General features: G+C 44.3%; 1 protein-coding gene across 4 annotated transcripts in view; it reads right to left on the bottom strand.

Moving 5' to 3' along the window:
• APP (amyloid beta precursor protein) overlaps window positions 1-16,848 on the bottom strand; it is a 281,027-nt gene extending 264,179 nt beyond the window's left edge. For 3 of the 4 annotated variants that reach the window (XM_056109208.1, XM_056109209.1, XM_056109211.1), the window contains exon 1: window positions 16,689-16,848. In XM_056109208.1, the coding sequence (XP_055965183.1) occupies window positions 16,689-16,745 (57 nt within the window). In that variant the 5' untranslated portion in view covers window positions 16,746-16,848. The remainder of the gene's footprint in view (window positions 1-16,688) is intronic. The other variant, XM_056109210.1, reaches the window with a different exon arrangement.
• Window positions 16,849-20,699: the final 3,851 nt, after the last annotated feature.

Genomic DNA, 20,699 nt, shown 5'->3' with positions numbered 1-20,699 from the left:
TAAAGTAAATAAATAATTTTTTTTTTAAAAAGACATACTCATTTTGTTTTCTTTAAGTTCTGTATTATAGTTCAAGGACCTCAGACTAAATACTATTTGAAAGTGGGAATTTAGGAAATTCCAATAAATATTTACAATATTAACATATTTGAAATATAACCCTTCTCTACATCACTAGTTCCAGTGTAACTTTATACAGGAAATGGTAAAACAAAAAAATGCACAGCTCTGCAATCACAGAGCCCCAGTTTCTCACTAATAGATTCATACATCCATTCAACATTATAGTCCCAAAATACAAACAAAAACAACCTCACAATGGCATGAGACTTATCACTGTCACTGTCACTGTTCTCCCATTGTTCATCGAATTTGCTCGAACGGGCCCAGTAACATCTCCATTGTGAGACTTGTTGTTACTGTGTTTGGCGTATCGAATACGTCATGGGTAGCTTGCCAGGCTTTGCCGTGCAGACAAGATGAGACTTAATGTTAAGGAATTAAACATTAGATATGAAAGGAAACCTTCAAATGAAAAAAAAAAAGCTTTACAAATGATACCAAAGAGACATTTATTATTAGGAGTCTTTGGCATGGTTTTATTCCTTTTCCAAGTTACCTGTATGTATTTGTTAATTCTCTTTCACTTCAAGAAAACATTAATTTAACAAATATAGCCTTCTCAAACATTTTAAACTGTCAATTACTCTTGGTCATGAAAAAATATAGAAAAGAACTGCAAAAATAAACACCTATGATGTAATTTTTTAATTTTAAAAATTAATAACTTGGGGGGCTAGAAAGATAGTGTAGCAGGTAATGTGCTTACTTGCATGCAGTCAACATAGGTTCAATCCCCAAATACTCCAAATGGCCCCCAAAGCCTTTCAGGAGTGATCTCTAAGCAGAAAGCCAGGAGCACAGCCAAGTGTGGAGCAAAATTTTTTTTTTAATTTAAATAATAAAAAAAATATTTTTGGCTTCATAGTCAACTGTCAAAGGAAATAAGGCTATTTCCTGTACTTTTAACTCATTCTTCAAAGCCTGAATCTTCTAATTATCTCATACATCAGCATTTGTAAAACGCAATGCGATTCATCACAGAATATAGATGAAGATCCAGTGCATGCTAAACTCACAAATCAAGACTGCTTTGCAGGCTAAAGATGAAAAGCCACAGAATTCAACCAAAAAAAATATTAACACTAAATCTAAAATCACTCACTCAACTTAAGCCACATGCATAAGCTGACTCTTCAAAGCACTCGTACACAATCTGTTAAAACCAGACTCATAAATATTTTAGAAAAGAAAGGAGAAATAACTTCCAGCTCTAAACATTGACTCATCAAGCATTCTACTTTAAAACAAATATTATACAGCGATGATCCAAGGAGCACACCAGCATTTCCTCTTTGTCAAGTCAACAAGCCATGCCATAAACATTTTACAGTGCTTATGCTTTGAACAATCACTACTTTACATGCACTAGACTTAAGTTGTCAAAAAAAATAAGAACTATGATCATATACAAGGGCAGCCTTCCCCAAAAGATGACAGTAAAAAAAAAGTCATCAATCAATAAATAAATAAATAAAACAAAGGGGAGAAAGTTGTTCCTTCTTTCTAGGAACAGACACCATACTCGCCATTAAACAAAACCGATTCAGTAAATGTCATGTCCATCTTTTTTTCCTTTCCTTTTCATCCTTTCAAGCCCATCCAGAATCACGTACTCTGAGGTCCCAAAGGATTCCAACTCAAACAATGCATATGCCAAGGAATCGAGAGCAGAGCACTAGACCCAATGTCATTCTCCCATTCCTCCTCCATGGAAAGCTTCTGGATGTCTGGATATGTTGTTATTTAACTTGCCCCAGTGGTCTGACCAGCTTTGATCATGCTTTCCAGAGGGAGCCAGATTCTCTTAAGGACTCAACTGACAGCAACCACTTAACTTTCTACTTATGGAATGGATACAGCAACAGGAAAGAGAAAAAAAGAAGAATCTGTGTGATTAAGAAACCCTGGAAGTGGTCCAATGGGTAATGGGTCTTGATCGTAACATTAAATTTCTACTAATTTAAAATCACCAGATCCCAGGTTTTTCATCTGTAAGATGAGATAACTTAGAAAGGTTTTTATAGAGGTTATCTGCTATATATTTATTTTCCTAGGCAGTCATAGGTTGAATAGGCCCTTTAGTAACTAGACTATCCAATATGGTAGCCACCATCCTAATATAGCTATTAAATACTTGAAATGTAGATGATCTGGAATAAACATGCTCCAAGGCTAAGGTTCTGAAGACATATATGAAAAAAGAACTTAACATAATTTTTTACTAAATTTTATTATTTTCATTTTTCCCAGTTTTACTGGTGTCATTGATATATAACAAATTCAATTTAAAGAATATAACAATGCTTTGATACATGCAGATAGAATGAATGTCAAATTTACTATGGTAATTACTTCACAAGTTCTATTCATTAAGCTCCATCATGACTACGTGTTCAAATAATATTTTAGATAGTAGATTTAAAAAATATATCTATATAAAAAACTTATTTCCTCCATTTTTTTCCTTGGGCTCTTTTATATGACCACAAGAACATTTTAAATCACATGTACACTACCACTCACTTTTATTAAATAGTACTAGTTTATAGTCAAGCCTGAGGATTAAGTCATGGTGAAGAAAATTCTGAGATGGAATAACATCTCAGAGACCAATGGAATGAATGAAACAATGCTAGGTTCTCTGGGTCTTCATCATTAATTGTTGGAGCTGGTTATTCCCTAATCTCATTACTCAAAGAAAAGTCTTCCTTTGGTTTGGTTCAGACTGCTTATTTTTATTTGGGGGGGGTGGGGGTAGAAGTTTCCCCAGCAGTGCTCAGAATGTCTGAAGGCCTTTCCTGACAATTCTTGGTGAACCAAGCCAATGGGTCAATGAGAGGGTCTGACAATTTGGAGCCTCTGGGACCCTGCAGTGCCAGGGATTACCTGGGTTCCCCTGGAGGTGCTCAGAGCTCAGTGGTAACACCTGGGTGGTGCCCAGGCCCTCTGGAGTACCACCAGGCAAGCTCAAGGTACCGCATGGCTGGGTTGACTACATGCAAGGCATATGCCTTAACCCCATATTACAGTTCAGTCCGTGAGATGTTTCTTAATCTTTCTGTTAGTTTCTACCTCCCAGAGCACGAGTTAATACCCAATATATCAAATTCTTTTATCCCTCAGAAGAAACCTGGAATGAATTCTTGTGGTAATATTGCCAACCTATAGAGACATACAACTCCTCTCTCTTGCAGATAGGTATTTCCAAGCCCAGAAGATTAAGAAGATGCTGAGATGGCTCCTAAGACTAACTGAACCATGTCAGCATTGGCTGCCCCCATACTAGGAATCTTTAACAGCACCCGCAATGCTAACAAAATGAAGTTCAGGGGCCGAAGACATAGTACAGCAGGTTGGGCATTTGCCTTACATGCAGTCAACCAGGGTTCAATTCCCGGCATCCCATATAGTCATCTTAGCACGGCCAGGAGTAATTCCTGAGTGCAGACCCAGGAATAACCCCTGAGCATCTCTGGGTATGACCCAAAAAGCAAAAAAAAAAAAAAAAGAAAAGAAAAAAAAGAAAATGAAGTTCAAACTTGGCAAGCCATAATTATCTACCACCTCCCCCCCACATCACACTACTACTACTACCACCACCACCATCACCACTACTACTACTACTACTACAACTACTAGTAGTAGTATGGAAAAGTAACTTCTACTCATCCATGAATCTCGGGACAAATACTGCCTGACTAGTCCAGAAAGAAAACTGTGTACATTCCTTCCTGGTAGCCTTTGCAATTACTTCTCTCATTATTTCTCTATCTCTTTCTTTCCCATTCAGGTTATGAGTTCTTCAAGAGGTAGACAGAACCTTCTAAGTATTCCTAAGGCTTCTATCACTTCTTAAACACAAAAGGATTTTGATACAGCTTTGAACACCGGATTCCTTTTTTTTTTTTAATTAGAGAAGAAAAGTAACATGAAATAGTAATTCCAAGTTAGTGTCAATTTAACAAGTCCATCACCAGGGTCTGGGAAAAAACAGTGTGTAGGAGAATACACAGAAAAAGTGAATATCATCAAAATATACCATTAAACATTGATGTGAACCTCACTTACATGCTAACAAAAAAATTGGTGGGTTTGAGTTCATGTTTTGTGGGTTTCGTGACTGAAACAAAAGGACAAATGAGAAATGAGGTGAGGTGTCCAAGGGTTTTGAAGCAAAAATAATTTAACATAATAATAAACTTTTTTTCATGGCTGAAGCGATAGCACAGTGGGTAGGGCATTTGCCTTGCATGCAGCCTATGTGGGTTCGATTCCTCTGTCCTTCTCTGAGAGCCCGGCAATCTACTGAAAGTATCTCACCCACATGGCAGAGTCTGGCAATCTCCCCGTGGCGTATTGGATATGCCAAAAACAGTAACAAGTCTCATAATGAAGACGTTACTGGTGCCCGCTCGAGCAAATCGATGACAACGGAAGGACAGTGATATAGAGCTACAATAAATTTTGAGATTCATTTAGAATCAGTGTTTTCTTTCTTTCTCCGGGAAAAAAAAACGAAGTTATACAAAATTATTTTTATCTCTTCACTGATTTTTTAAGTCAATAAGCAAATCTAAAACACATACACACACAAATATTTCCAACAAATGGAATCGTTCCCATGTGTTCTTAGGACATGACCCTGAAAATCACAATGATTCCAAATCAGTCTGAGTCCAACCCACCAAGGTGAAGTTAAATATTCAAGTGGCAAAGAGACAAGGAAGGGAATTGATTAGAAATAAGGTCTGCTCTACAACACCCAAAAGGAGAGAGAGAACACAGGGGATTGCCCTGCCACAGAGACAGGGGGGATGGGGGGATGGGGGTGGGAGGGATATTATCCATGGTGGTGGAAAATGGGCACTGGTGGAGGGATGGGTATCTGATCATTGTATAATTGAAACCAAAGCACAAAAAATTGTAAATCTACAACTTTAAAAAAAATAAAATAAAATAAAGGGAAAAAAAAAAAAAGAAATAAGGTCTGCTCACTATCTTGTAAGCAAACTTTCCCTGGCATCAAATGATCCTTATCACTGTCACAGCTCTTTCCAATGGCGAGGCTGAGTTTTTAATTACTCAGTCCCCAGGTTCCAGGACGTGTGCTACCAACATCTCTATCCAGCTTTCCTTCTACTCTTTCTAGCCAACCAGTCACATGGCCTCTCTCCCTTCTTGCATCCATTGCTGAACAAATAAGTAGTGACTCCAAAGTGACACTTTTGTGTATACTCTTTTTTTTTTTTTTTTTTTTTGCTTTTTGGGTCACACCCAGCTTTGCTCAGGGCTTACTCCTGGCTCATGCACTCAGGAATTGCTCCTGGCGGTGCTCGGGGGACCATATGGGATGCGAACCTGTGTTGCCCATGTTGGCTGCGTGCAAGGCAAACGCCCTACCCGCTGTGCTATCACTCCAGCCCTCTGTGTATACTCTTGAAAGTAGCACTGCACTATTCCTCAAATTATCAGCAATTCAAGGTGGTTTCACATTCAAGCATCCTTCAGGTGAGGCGGGAATCACTTTCTCTCAACCCCTAACCACAAAACAATGACTGGATTTTAATTCCTGCTAGTAGTCTCCAAAGTCATTTCCTTTGGTGGGGGTAGGGGGTGGGGTGCATACCTATCAGTGCTCACTGCTTACTCCTTGCACTGTGCTCAAGACAAATATGTGGTGTCAGGGATCGAACCCAGGTCAGCCACATACAAATTGAGTGCCTTACCTTCTGTATTCTCTCTCCCACTCAAGACTTTTTTTGTTTCTTTTTATTGGATTTAAATTTTCTGGGTTCTGTGGTGTAAGAAGATTTAGCACTTGACACAAAACATTAAAAACAAGTCTGAGAAAATACTAGCAAGATACAAGGCTAATCATAATGACCTCAATTAGATTGTCAATGCCTGTCAAGTTAATAGCATATAGTGGCATTGACTTCAAGTCCTTGAACTTAAAAAAGTACAGTTCCTTTAGAGAAAATATGTAACAGAACTAAAAAAAAATTCTTAAAAAGCCAACTCAAATCCTGATTCACATTAAGATCAAAAGTAAATATTAACTATAAAACGCCAGAAAAAAAAGCGATTGGGGCAAAATAAGGCAAACTTTCATTTTGTTGCCTACTCAATTTAATTCCTATATGCATTTTCTACCTAAACACAATTATCCTGCTCAAATAAATCATTTCAATGCATTTTTGACTAAAAATATCCTATTCAGTCTGATTAAATAATTTTAAGAAAAAGGCATGTTTTGCTGGGTCAACTAAGTTTCTGAAATAACGAGTTGCATATGACAACATCATTACATTCCTGACAGCACTTATAAAACCTTTCCACAAAAAATATTCTAGAAAAGGTTGGGAGTATCTTATAGTTAGGAGTCATTCACAATTTACTGAATATAAGAAAATTTAACAAAACTGGCAAGAAAACACAAGGTTTTCTCTGAAAGCAAAATAAAAAGTCTAGAATACTCATTGAACAAATTTACACAGGGTCTGGGATTTGACTAAGGGATATGTGAGGCCCCTGGATTCAATCCCCAACAACACACACACACACACACACACACACACACACACACACACACATGCGCGCGCACACACGCACATGCACATGTGGCCCATAAACAAAAGCAAAACAAAACAAATCTTCAGAGTTACCTACCATACAATGTCGCAGGATATCTGAGTTTTGCAAAGACAAAGTGGTTTGAAACAAACCCTAATAAGCAATTAAGTATATTCAGTAGTGGGATGATTTGCTTTTAAATATGATTTTTCAGAATGAAAGTTTTAATGTGAGTCTGTGAGCAGGTAAGCTTTCAAAAAAACCTGCATCAGGGGACTGGAGCTATAGTACACCGGGTAGGGCGTTTGCCTTGCACACAGCCGACCAGGGTTCAATTCCGAGCATCCCATATGGTACCCCAAGCACCGCCAGGAGTGATTCCTGAGAGCAAAAGTCAGGAGTAACCCCTTTGCATCTCTGGGTGTGACCCAAAAAAGCAAAAAAATTCCACACATGGTCCTCATCCATTGGCACTGCAGGGCTCAAGTTACACCATATCCTAGCCTTCATATGGTCTGGTTGGCTAAGCCTCACCAGGAATGGCCCCCAGGCCACTGAGCAATGCTGGGAAGGGCCTCCTCAACTCCAAATTCTACATCATTTCAAAGGTTTAACCTGAAACATAGATAAAAAAAATTTGTGGGCTTAAAAAAAAACAGTAACTGTGGTTAATAGCATTTAACCTATTTTTTGTCATGTGTACCAATTCTGTTACAAACAGAAGAATAGAGCAATATTAAGTAGAATCACCATCATGCATCTAAAAATGTATCCAGCATGGAAGCTGACATTAAAATTTTAAAAACTTAATCCTTTCGGAGTACTAATAAGGCTTCAACAGATATTTCTGATTGAAAAATATAAATGATGTCACCTCATTAATTTTACTGCAATCAAGCATGGACAAGAAAACACTGAACAAAGGAGTTTGTAGTAACTGGGGAGTAGAGGGCAGGCCTAAAGCACAGCAACATCTCAAGGGTGGCATTAAGGCTCAACTTTCTTCCTGCAAAATGTCTCTGAGGGGTCAAATCATATTACACTCATTAAACCTTTAACTTTTAACAAAGCACCAAAAGTAATAATGCACTTCTTCAATTACTACAAATGACTTTTCTTCATATTGCAAATCTCTTACTCTCCTAAGTATCCCTTAAAGGTACCCTGAAAAGCCATTTATTGCCTCTACCCTAGCAGGGTGTCTGAGATTCTTCAGTCCAGACAATATGTGGGTTTCTCTGGCAGCAAATTTGAGAGTACAAGGCAATTTATTGTGTTCGGTGAGAAAGTCCTGCAAAGAACAATTTCGTATTTATAAAATAAATCTCACACACACATACACACACACACACACACACACACAGAAGGTAACACAATTTGCTGAATCAAATCACAGACTGAAAGCACTTAACTTGATGGGAGAAGGGAGGGAGGAAGAGAAGACCATCTGGGAACTGGGAATAGAAGAGTAAGACCTTGTGAAGTCTTGAATCTGTTTTCCTACAAAATGGCTAATGGGGGAGAGATGCGCTCAGCCGGGAGAAGGAGGGGTGCTGAAAGATGGTCAAATGTTATCACAAAACGCTCTCAGCAACAGTGCAGTCAACCACAGTGAACAAGGGTCTGTCATATAGCGACAGCCTGTGGGTGGGAGGGGAAACGGGACATCCAGAAGTGGCAATGGTGAAGGGATTGATGCTGGATCACTTCATGCCTAAAACCCACACATTTAAAAAAAAAAAAAAGCACCTCCAGCTGGAGTCATAGCACAGCAGGTAGGGTATTTGCCTTGCATGCGGCCAACCCGGGTTCGATTGCCAGAATCCCATATGGGCCCCCAAGCACTGCCAGGAGTGATTCCTGAGTGCATGAGCCAGGAGTAACCCCTGTGCACTGTGCAACACTGGGTGTGACTCGAAAAGCAAAAAAAAAAAAAAAAAAAACCTCTGTAATTCACGGTGGTGACTAAATAAAATTTTAAAAATAAGAAAAACTTTACGCTAAAAAACAAGGCTTGTGATTCCTTTCTTTTTCAAGAAGTCCACCTTGCTTATTTCTAATCCCCACTCACTGAGCCGACATCTGGAACTGTATCATCTCGGTTCTCCTGCTCACTGTCTCTCCTCTCAGCAGAAGGTTGATTCCAAAAATAGTTCCAGGTGCTACATCCTCACTCCACACATGAACTTGTAGAACAAAAACTCATGAGGATTCCTTGGGACTTTGCTAATGGATTCTCTGATGTGTTAATTTGGGGAGGGGGGTGAGGAGTGCCACACCTGGTAGTGTTCAGGGTTTACACCAGGCTCTTAGGGATTCCTCCTGGTAGACTTGGGGTACCACATGTGATGTCAGGGATCCAACCTGGGAGGGTTGTATGACAGGCATGATCCCCCCTGCTCTCCTATCTCACTGGTACCACGTGTTCATTAGATTTTAGCCATAGCATCATGCCCGTTTTATGCCATCCCAAATAGCCTTGGTCGAATTTTGAAGCTGCAACTGAAAAATTAAGTTTTCAAATTAACTCAACTACAAGTTAGGTAACATTGTTACATGAGTGATAACATTTACAGTTTTGATGGAAGGATTCCACTTCACCACCACTAAAACGCCCCAGACCCTCCACCTTGTTATGTTGCTCCTACTCCTCCTCTTCATCTCTCCCCCAAGACCTTCCACCCCACGCCATGGCTTGGCAATCTGAGTTTTGTAACCCAAGGCCAAGTTTGTCATTGTTCCCTAGTAACCATTTCCTTATTTTGTCTCGCTCTTCTACCATGTGATGAGTGAGATCATCCAGCAGGAAAAAAATGTATTTTAAAAGGAGCAAAATGGCTCATTAGACATGCTTTTTATTAAGCAATGAAGGCCCATACATCTTGGAAAGTGAAAGCACCGCATGTCTGTTCCTGGCCTTCCGTTTTATTTTGAAAACTAGTTTCCCACAGAAATAGTCTTCTGCAGTAGGCTGCTTGTTTAAAAGGTTGCCTCATGCTCTGGAGAAGTTCATATTTCATTTCCATCCTTACAGCCCCGAATCTCTGGGTGGCTTTAGCAGTCTCCTACTTCTGCTTCACCTGCCAGGCCTTGTTGATTCTCTTTTCTAGAAAAGATGTCCGCTAAAATGGAAGGCAGTTTGTTCACGGCTCTCTGCACCGCGCTGATAGTCAGCGCACAGCTGAGTTAATCATCGAGCCTGCCTAGGAGCGGGCCGGTATGAGACATGTGTGGCAAGCTGCCAGCATGCGACACATTAGGAAAAGACCTTTTGCATGTGTGTCTAAACTGCTGCTTTTAACACATTTCTGGACTGCTGAAATGTTCCGGTGAGCATCAGTTGTTTTCCCAGAAGTCGATAGAAACATAAAATACATTGAACAAATAAAATTTGACAGTCAATGCTCTAAAATGTTTAGTTACAATACCTTTTTATTTGAAGCAAGACCACACCCAGTTGTGAGACTGTGGGTGTGGGAGGCTGGGAGGAGGTTTGAGATTCACTACCCCGCAGCCAATGTTTAGGATCCACACACCCATCCCAGCATGGCTTCGGTGGTGTCACATGTTTGTACCAGGGCTCAAACTCGGGACCTTACATGTGCCATCCATATGCTCTCTCTACTACTTGAGTCATATCCCTAAAGTTGCAACGTCAGCTTTTTAAAATAATTTGGGCCATACCTAGCAGTGTTCTAGGCTTACTTCTGTCTCTGCACTCAGGGATCACTCCTTGAAGATGGGGTGGGGGGCGTATGGGATGCTGAGGATGAAACAAACTTGGCCTCATACACAGCAAACGTCCTGCCCTCTGTACTATCTCTCCAGCCTCTGCAAATGATCATTTTGAAATCATTTTAAATTTAAATTCTCAGAGAGAATAGTCTACTTGCAGTCGTCTTTCTCCCCCACTCCCAGCAGTGCTCAGCGGGCTGCTCCAGGCTCACTGCTCAGAAATGACTCCAGAAAGTATTTGCAGAGACAACCATGTGATGCCCGGGATAAAATGGGTCTCTGACATGCGTACTAGCCTTCAGGGCAATCTCCTTGGTCTCCCTGGCATGGGCACTAGGCCAAAAGTGAAACATCCTTACTGTCTCAGACATTCAGTTATGTGTGAGACTTCAGCTTCTCCATTTTACATCTGGACATCGCAGGGGTAACCCACAAGCAATTCTTAAACACGTGACATCATGGGCATGCATGTTCACTCCTGTGTTGTCCCAAGCATTTTATGTGTCTATTAACGTGAACATCAATGATCATCATGTCAATATTCCCATTTTGCAAAGTGATCAACTGAGGCTCAGAGGAACTACATTGTGAGTTGTGAAAGGAGAGAACTAAAATTCAAGCCCAGGTTATCCAGATCTGGGATCTTGATCCTAGTGCAATGCTCACTGCCCTGAACATGCAACAGGCCCGTGACCCTTGGGCAGACTAAAACTGCCAGTAACAAACAAAATCAAAATGAATATGGAAACAGATCCACTACTTTCCAAAGAGTGGGCTTTTAAAACTATCCCAGCTCTCCTGTTCCCATCACTACCTTGTTTCATAAGATGGTATACTTTAAGCCAAATCTATATTGCCTGCTTCTTCAAAACAGTCACACCAACAAAACGTTTTTATGAAAAGCTTCTTCCCTCCCTACGGCAAGTAATACTTTATACATGTGAACCAGTGTCTAGTCCCCATGAGCGATCTATAAAGCATCACTTTCACATAGAACTAACGATGATGAACAATTCATTTCCTCAAACAATAAATGTTTCACTTTAAACAATGACTTATAAAAGAGAAAGAAACCGTTTATTCCCAGAACAGTCATTCCAATTCTGTTCTTGATGAATATTCATTTCTGAAAATCTCTCGAAGTAAAACACTGCTCTTCACCAGGCTGTACCTGAAGGAGAACATTCACCCGCCCCTTCCTCCCTCAAAGAAAACCAATAATGTTCTGCTACTAATACAGTGATTACTAATATTTTCCTGTAATCAATTCACACTAAACTGAAGAAATCGTTACATACCATTTGTCTATTCACCCTGTTCTCCATTTCCAAATTCAGTTTAAGATCTTAGTACTGTTGGCTTTCTTCTTTATAATGCAAGATTATTAAGAAATATGTTGTTGGCTGAGCTTGTGTTCTTTTCGGGAAACATTCCCTTTCCTTCATTTTCACTTCCTCTGCACCCCACCACCTGCCTCCAGCCACTGACGATGTGACTACCTCTGCACCCCACCACCTGCCTCCAGCCACTGAGGATGTGACTAGATGATGGCCGGGTGATACAGGGAGACAGCATTTCCCACGGTGTGTGGAAGATGGCAGGCAGCATAGCCAAGCCGACTCCCTACATCTGCCACCGGGATCCCATGACAGAAAGGGAATGATTTCACAGTCCAGAAGAACGTGGACAGGCAGAAGCCTACCAGGACAAAAACAGAAGCTAACCCAGCCGTGCTCTCTTCACCACCTGCCATTGCAGCCCAGGGACTCACCGTTATCCTCATCTGTTCCCTCAGTTCAGTATGCACTGAAGACACCCAATTAGAACTTTCCAGGAGCCACCTAAAATACCCAATCAGAGTTCCACAAGACCAACTGAAGGCACCCAATCAGAGCTCTCCAGGATCACCTTAAAATACCCAATCAGAATTCCCCAAAAACCCATTGAAGGCACCCAATCAGAACTCTCCAGGAGCCATCTAAAATACCCAATCAGAATTCCACATGCCCCACTGAAGGCACCCAATCAAAGCTCTGCAGGAGAACCTTAAAGTACCCAATCAGAGTTCCCCAAGACCAACTGAAGGCACCTAATCAGAGCTCTCCAGGAGCACCTTAAAATACCCAATCAGAATTTCCCACGACCCACTGAAGACACCCAATCAGAGCTTTCCTACACAAACTCCCGATCCCCTCCCCGCTCTTGCATGTGCCTTTCCTTCCAGTCTCAGTGTCTGTCGGGAATCCTGAGGACTGTTTATCATGATTCACTTAATGTCTGTCTTCCCCCACTTCAAGAAGCTTCCCGAAGGATACTGTTGTGTTCTCTGCTCTATCTTCCAGGTTGGCCCCCAGAGAGAACAATTTAAGTGGCATAAAGAAGAGGCGGAAAGATTAGTTAAACCAAATTCTACACTACCTCATTCTTTGTTGTTACTGAATAACCTTACCAGCACCTCAAAACCAGGAAGACAAGAGAACATGAAGACAAACATCTCACCCCCTTCAAACCTCAGACGCCAAGCATGTTCATGTACAGTGGGGGGAGGTGTGGTATGTGGGGGAAGGTGAGTTGATGTTGAAGAGTGGGACTGGAATTAATACTGTAAATACAAAGCCTTCAGTTCCATGCCCCAGACTGGGATACAGACCTGACTGGAAAAGAACTACCAGGAAATTCTCGAAGATTATCTCATCCCATTGTTCATTTACTCCTTACATTGAGATGTTTATGCTGTCACAACTTTACTGGGTATACCACTTAATCTGTATTTTTCCTGTCGGCATTTAACACTTTGTCTTTTCTTTTATAATCATTATCTTATTGACTCTGCAAATTTCCTTGGGAGAAGGGGGTGGGGGTTGGAAGTGAGAGGTTTTGTGTACCTCTTAACCTTACATCCTGGAAACTACATTTCAAGAAGGAGAATTCTTGTTGCATTTGTGATAAAGACTAAAGAACAATATTAAAGTAAGCAGCTTTTTAAGTTCCTCAGGTCACAGAATGTTCCCAGCCCCTTGAAATTTGCATATACCAACGGTAGGTTTCTACTGAATTTTACTAACTTCTTGATTCAGTGGTCACAAGAAAGGTTCAAAATTACTCTATTGATTTCTAGAATTCCTGAGAAGCCTCATCTTCATACAAGTATCCACATAGAAGTCTCTGGTATGCCCGAAGCAACAGAGAATGGAAGAAAGGGTTTGCCAAAAGGATAACCTTTCCATATTCCTCCAAACCAACATTTAATAAAACATGTTACTTCATTTTTCCTTCTGTTCTTTCTTTTTTTCCCTTTTTAAAGAACAAGCTGTTCTCACTTTAACTTGGTGATCTATTTAGTTGCTTGTTTCTTTACATTTCCTCAATCAGCACCAGGGCTCATTATTCTACTTGGAGTCCTTCTCTGCAGCACTAATCGCCTCGCAAGTTAGTGCCTGTCAGGAGCCTCCACTGGCGCGGGTGACAAGAGAGAAGCTTTTGTGTCCTGCCCATTATCATGGCTTCCCATTGATTGGAAAGACACAGCAACTCCTTCGAGACCGCAATCACACTGGAGCAGTGTTGAGCAGTAGTGTAGCATTAGTCACGAAGTAGGTATCCACAATCTGTGAATTAGCACCATCCAAGTCGATAACTGTAATTAGGCTTAATCCCCCAATATAGAAAAATAAAACAAGAGGAAGCAAGTTTAAATAAACATACATACTCTCAATTCACGGGGCAAATTTCTTAATCCAGTATGTAACACTTACCCCCAAAGCCAAGCTATCCCATTATCACTGTCCCATTATTATTTTTTTTAAAGCCATCCAAGGCAGCCTGTTTTTCTAAGCCTCATAAGAGACAGTCAACTCACAATTACATCTTTCCAGAGGGGAAAGATATAGCTGGATAAATCCCTCTTATGCCTCATTAGAGGGAAACCTATCCATCAATCAATGCCTACAAAAGGGTCTAATGTGACCCTTGGAAGGAGCTGACAACAGTTCGTCAAAATACCCCCAAAAGATGGCAGAAAGCAAAGAAATTAAATGATACTGGCCAAAAAAACCAAATCTGAATCATATTTACTTACACATGGCTGTTCTATACAGAGCAAACATTGTTCCAAAAGTTAAATATTTGCTTTCGGAACAAACCCCTCAAATATAAACGCTCTGGTATTCTTTTATTACTTGCTTTTTAATGTATGGTAAAGCTCTCAGGGAATCTGAAACAAATGTAGGCATAAATTTAACTCATCCGAAATCAGAGTTCCCTTAATTAAATGCATCCTTTAATTATGGAAAGCCAAATGTCTGAATTCTTAGGACAACCTGTTTTAACTGGACCTAAGGGGAGTCCAGAGCCACTTGTAGGTAAAAGGTAGACCGCCCCCCCAAAAAAGTTCAATGACCTTGTAAATGAGGGTCTGAAAAACTGGAATGGTGTGCGGGTCTAAAAAGCTAAGTGGAATTCCGGAAAACATTTATCCGGAAATTGCTTTTTTGGAAAATTACCATGAGGTAGGGGGAGAGAGAAAAAAAAAAAGGAATGTAAAAACCCAGGAAGGGGAGCTTGCAAATGGAAAGATACCTAATAGGAAGTCCCACCGCTGTGAACTGCAACCTTCTCGTGTCCCCACGGCCACCCCAAGAACTTCCAAGCCTCTTTAGATTAAAAAAGAAAAAAAAATGAGTCGTTTTGCCCAGCCTTTGGCTGAACGCTTCGGAGTTGGATGAATGGGGAAGACTTGCTATACACCTAGCGGTGGGTGGATTTCGCCAGGCTGCAGCCTCCACACAGCTTTTCTTTGCTGCACTGCAGAGGCGCCATCTTCTCCGTCTTAGTCTTCACTCAATTCCCTCCTTTTAATGTGCACCCTAAAAAAAAAAGACCCCCGAGGAGGAGCCCGTACCCCCCCCCCCCCACTCCCAGGTTCGCTAAACCCGCCCGCCCCGCGCTGCCAGGGAGGAGGCCGCTGGTTCTGCAAACGTTGCCTTTGATGCCCCGGAGGGGCACGAGCTTGGGGGGCTAGCCCAGCCCGCCGCTGCCCTTTCCCACACGCACACCCCACTCCCCACGGACGTCTCCCCGCACGACTTTGCAGAGCGGGACACGATCGGGGAGCTTGGGAGGGGATGGGGGGCTCCGCTGCAGACCGGCAGGGCTGCCCCAGGAGCACCCCCGCCCGCCCCCCACCCCCACCCCCACCCCGACTCCGGGACGGACGCGCAGCGCCGGGAGAGGGGATGGAGCGCCAGGCTCGGGGGCGCACGGACGATCGCGGGGCTGGCGAGGGCGGGGTGTCGCGGCTTTTGTTCCCGGGGCCCTTTTCCCTCTCCCGGAAAGAGCTGGAGGTGCGAGCGAACGTCCGGGACGTCCGGGCTCGGGGAAGGTTTGGGGGTGGAGGGGGGGGTGGCTGGTTGGGTCTCTGACCACCTCCTCGTCGTCCCCTGCTCAACCCTCCCCACCCTCCTCCCGTCTCTCGTAACTTAACACAAAAGGGAGACGCAGAAATGCACAAAGTTTGCCTGCGGAAGGAGGCGCGCGACCCGGATTGGATTGGGGGTGGGGGGTCCCAGACTCGCCGCTGGGCAGGGCAGCCGAGGCGCAGGACCGGCGGGGCAGGGGTGCTGGGTGCGCCAAGGGGAGGTTGCAGCGGGCAGAAAAGGCGAAACCCGATGGGTTGGGGGGGGGGGGGGAGTCGTGAGGGTGTGTGTGTGGTGTGTGGTGGGGGGGGGGGAACCCGGCTTCCCCAAGCAGCCCCGGCTAACCTCCTGGTCTCCAGGGCCACGAGAGAAAGGGCAGGGCAGCGACGCGGGGCCCAGGACACGACCCCAGGACGCTGCGTTTTCGGGGTCGTCCCCCACGTGCTCCCTCTTCTCTTCCCCCTTTCCTCCATCGGGGCGACTCTCCCGGTCCCCGGCCCGGAGGACTCGGCTCCTGGATCGCCTCCACCCCCACCACCCTCCCCCCCAAGTCTGGTCCCCGATCGCCGAGGACCCGAGCCACCTCGGAGCCCTCGCCAGCTTCCCTCTCTCTGGGTCTCCGGGCAGGGCTGGGCCGGAGGCGGAGATGCGCAGGGCGCCCGCCAGCGGGGGCGTCAGGCGCGGAGGAAAGATGGGGGGGGGGGGCTAGAGTATCTCCCCACACCCCAACCTCTCTCGTCGGCTTTCCTGGGTGGAAAGATGAGGCGGTGGGGTGTGTGTGTTGGGGTGGGGGGGTGCAGGATGAGTTCACCCAGCCCCGCGGCTCCGAGACGCAGCACCCACCTCCAGCGCCCAAGCCGTCCAGGCGGCCAGCAGGACCAGTGCCAAAGCGGGCAGCATCGCGACTGTGCGCCGGGCACCCTGTGCGCTGCCGTGCGAGTGGGATCCGGGCCTCGGCTGCCGTGGTTCTCCCGGGCCCCCTCGCTCGAGCTGCTCCTCCGGCCGCTGCTCGCGCTCCTCCGGCCGCCGAGGAAACTGACGGAGCCAGAGCGCGGCGGCGGGGCTCGGAGCCCGGCGGAGTCAGCTGATGCGGCCCGCCCCGCGCGGCGCCCGACAGAGACCCCTAGCGGAGCCGTCGGGAAACTGCGCTCGGGCGCCGGCCCCGGGAGATGGGAGGGGGGAGGCCCGCGCCCCGGGGAGCCCACAGGTGCAGTGCCCCAAGGCTTCCCGGGCGCCCTCCCCGAACCTCCCCTTTCCCCCCGGCCGCGGGTCCACCTGGATGCCCCAGCCGGTGCGGTAAGAGGGAGAGGCCCCGGGACGCGGGGGAGGTCGCTGCAGGCTCCGGGAAAGGTGAGTTCTAGGACGTTCTGGGGTTTGGGGAAAGTCGCGTAGCGCTCCCTGCACGTTTGCGTGAGCTTGACTCATCCGACTCTCCGGGGATGTGGTTTGTATTCGTGGATGCTGCTGCTGCTGGGGTGCGTTTTTCAGCTGCAATTCTCTCTCTCTCTCTCTCTCTCTCTCTCTCTCTCTCTCTCTCTCTCTCTCTCTCTCTCTCTCTCATTCTCACTCTCACTCTCATTTCTGGGGAAAAATTGGGAAAGAGCTTTAAGGTTATAGAATTTCTCAACGGGTTCAGAGCACCAAAGCATCTCCGCTTTATCCCCATCAACTGCAGCCACCACGAGCCACCTGGAATTTCTATCTTTAGCATCACCCGGAGGAAGAAGGCACCGGCCTAGCCGCCAAGAAGCGGGCGACCCACTTAGTTCTCCTTGAAAGAAGGGTGGGCTTGAAGGGTTGAGGAGTTTGTCTTGTTTGTTGATATTTTTAATCTATCATCTCTTTTTGAAAGATAGTTCATTTGGGATTTTTTTTTTTTTGGTAAGAGACACGCAGCAGAGATTTTTTCTTTTCAAATCAGTCAAGCAGGATACAGGGGAAGTAAGAGGAAAGGATTTTGAGAGATGGTTCCTTTTCCTCCCTTCTGGCCCTGTTTCTGTCTTTGCTGCTTATTTTATCTGTCCTAAGTTGAAGGCATCAACCTTCTGCATCTTCTCCTGGATGCAAGACTGGGCGTTCGGTGCCCCGTTAGTTAAGAATGATCTTGAACTACCCAAATAGCTATGCTGCTCTGGGCCTAAAAGAGCATCCGTCACCAAAGCGCTGCCCACAGAGGGTCTAGTGAAAACAGGTGGATGGAGGGATTGATGATGTTGCCTCTGTTAGGGGTGCTCTGAAGCCTGCCCTTTTCTTTGCTGTTCCTGAATTTGGCTGAAGGTATGCAGAACCATGGGACCATGACTCAGGAAGATGCAGATTTCCATCCTGAGAAGTCTGCATGGATCTGCCAGTTCTCTAAAGGTCATCTTCTGCCCCTTTGCCTTCCACACATCCATTTCCCAAAACTTTGGATTATCTCCCTAGCCACTTCATGTCCTTTGAAAGGCCTCAGAAAAACATTGACAAATATCCATTATGATGCAATATGGGATTACAAGGTTTATGCCATTTAATTTCTACCATGGAAGCCCTTACTCTTAGTATCTCCATGAAGAAGACAGGAAACAGAAACTCAAGAACCTTTCCCAGAGTTGACAGCAAGTGGCATGCAGTTTCAACATCAGGGAAAGCCTAAGTGACAGCAAAATCCCAGTGGCTTTTCAAACACATCACTCACCCTCACAATTCCCCCCAGTATTTCCCCCAGTGATCCAAAAGTATCTGAAGGGGCTGGAGTGATAGCACAGTGGGTAGGGTGTTTGCCTTGCATACGACTGACCAATTCCCAGCATCGCGTATGGTCCCCCAAGAACCACCAGGAGTAATTTCTGAGTGCATGAGCCAGGAGTAACCCCTGTGCATCACCGAGTGTGACCCAAAAAGAAAAAAAAAGTATCTGAAAACCAAGTGAGAGGGGAGAGGGAAAATTTGAAGATCAGAGGGAAGCAGAAACAGCTAGAAAGTCCACCGGATCCAGTGCAAAATAAAAATATTTGGAAGTTGAAAATTGTGTTCGTGTTTCCCTGGCGGTGATGAGGGTGGCAGTGGGGGGTGAATTCTGCAGTGCGCGGATCAAACCCTGGTCCCCTAAGTGCAGGCATGCACTCCTGCCTTTCCAATTCTCAAAAGAAGAATTTTAGATGGGCAACAGCAGAATTTTAATCCAACCCAGGGCTCCCTCTGAAGCCGGGCACTGTGTGACTGCAAGAATGTGCACACTCATGAAGCTAGTCTGAGGAATGAGAAAGCCGTTCAGAGGAGGCCTTTTATTGAACATGAGGTTCAAAAATGAATAGGTGAGGTTGTAATCTATAAAAACAAAAAGTCCGGTGATTTCAGTTTCCCTTTTCACTGATGAAATTCACCACTTTCACATGATCTCTGGATAGGATGTTCCCTGGGGGAAGATAATTAGCCGGCAACTGTCAGAATGATGGACATTCCATACATTTTCTCCTGTTCCATCATTGCTTAGAATATCTGATGCCATTTCTCAGCTATGTTTGCCTTTAATGACATTTCCTGCCTCTGGAGCTGGGGGCGAGGTGGGGGGAGATGGTGGGGTGAAGCAGGGGGATCTAACCACCTTCACTAGTTAAGCCTCTACAATGCTAGGGAAGGGATCAACCACCTAGCCCCTGGGATGGCCCCTAGGACATCACCCGACTAGGGCTAAATGTCTCAGCTTGTGCAACATTCCTTAGCTCATCAGACTGTGCCTTCTCCCTTGGGCCTGTTACGATTCTCGAAAGTTCTTAGCCCATGGAAATCCTTTCTTTGAAACTTCCACTAGGTGTCCTGGTTGCAGCCTCACAGCCCAGCACAACAAATAATTTGCACACAGCGAATTGTTCCCCTATTTGCCAGAAGATTTCCTGCTTCTCCCTCTAGGGTCTTCATTTTTTGCAAGTGAAGACAAACACTTCCTTTAGCAGTTGTGTAGATAATACAGGCTTCTGGTTCCTTCCACAGCGTGACCATTTTCCTCTAAATGCATACTAACCTGTCTGGGTCTTTGTATAAACTCCAAGAGAACTTTACTACTATGCAGGATACTAGTCAGTTGCCTACCTCTGCAAGCTAATAAGTCACTTGATCATAAAGAATTACTTGATCATAAAGAATCAAACACTTGCTATAGACTATCTCCCATGTCTATTCTATGCATAGTGCTGCTAAAACACATCTTCATCATCTTCTGTTTGCGGGGAGTGTCTCTGTGCACCATAAATATCACCTAAAGTAACTTTAATCTGAACCAGAAGAAGGGCCCCCACAGAAGTGTGTTCAAGTTTCCAGGACTAAGGACCACAGTGGGAAATGTATTTTTCTCACAATTTTGGGAGGTCAACAATCAAGGTGTTGATGAGGATGGTTCTTTGTGGGGGAGGTTGTACTACACCTGGAGGTGCTCAGCAGCTACTCCTAGCTCGGTGCTCAGGAATGATCCCCATAACAGGGATCTAACTGGACTTGGCTGTCTGCTAAATGCCTTATCTCATCTTCTCTACTGTCCCAGGCTGCTTCTTTGGAACCCCTGCTTTTTGCCTTGAAGATGGCTGTTCTTTCCCTGTGCCTTCAAATAGTCCCCTCAGTGTCATTTATACCCTAATTTCCTCTTCTCAAGCCATTAGTCCTACTGAATGAGGGCCCACCTTAATAAGCCCATTTCCAATGACTTTTCTGTTTAAGACTCTATTTCTGGATATAGGAACCTTTTGAGGCATTGGAAGTTAGATCTTCATCACATTAACTCGAGACAAATCTGGACAGACTACTCAGCCCATGACAGATCCTCATTCAGAGCAATGAGGAGTTGCCCTATAATCCTGTCATTAATTTTTGACTTTTATA

The sequence above is a fragment of the Sorex fumeus genome, unplaced genomic scaffold (assembly GCF_029834395.1).
Source record: "Sorex fumeus unplaced genomic scaffold, SorFum_2.1 ptg000265l, whole genome shotgun sequence".
NCBI classification, from domain to species: domain Eukaryota; kingdom Metazoa; phylum Chordata; class Mammalia; order Eulipotyphla; family Soricidae; genus Sorex; species Sorex fumeus.
This window is presented reverse-complemented; position numbering and strand designations above follow the sequence as displayed.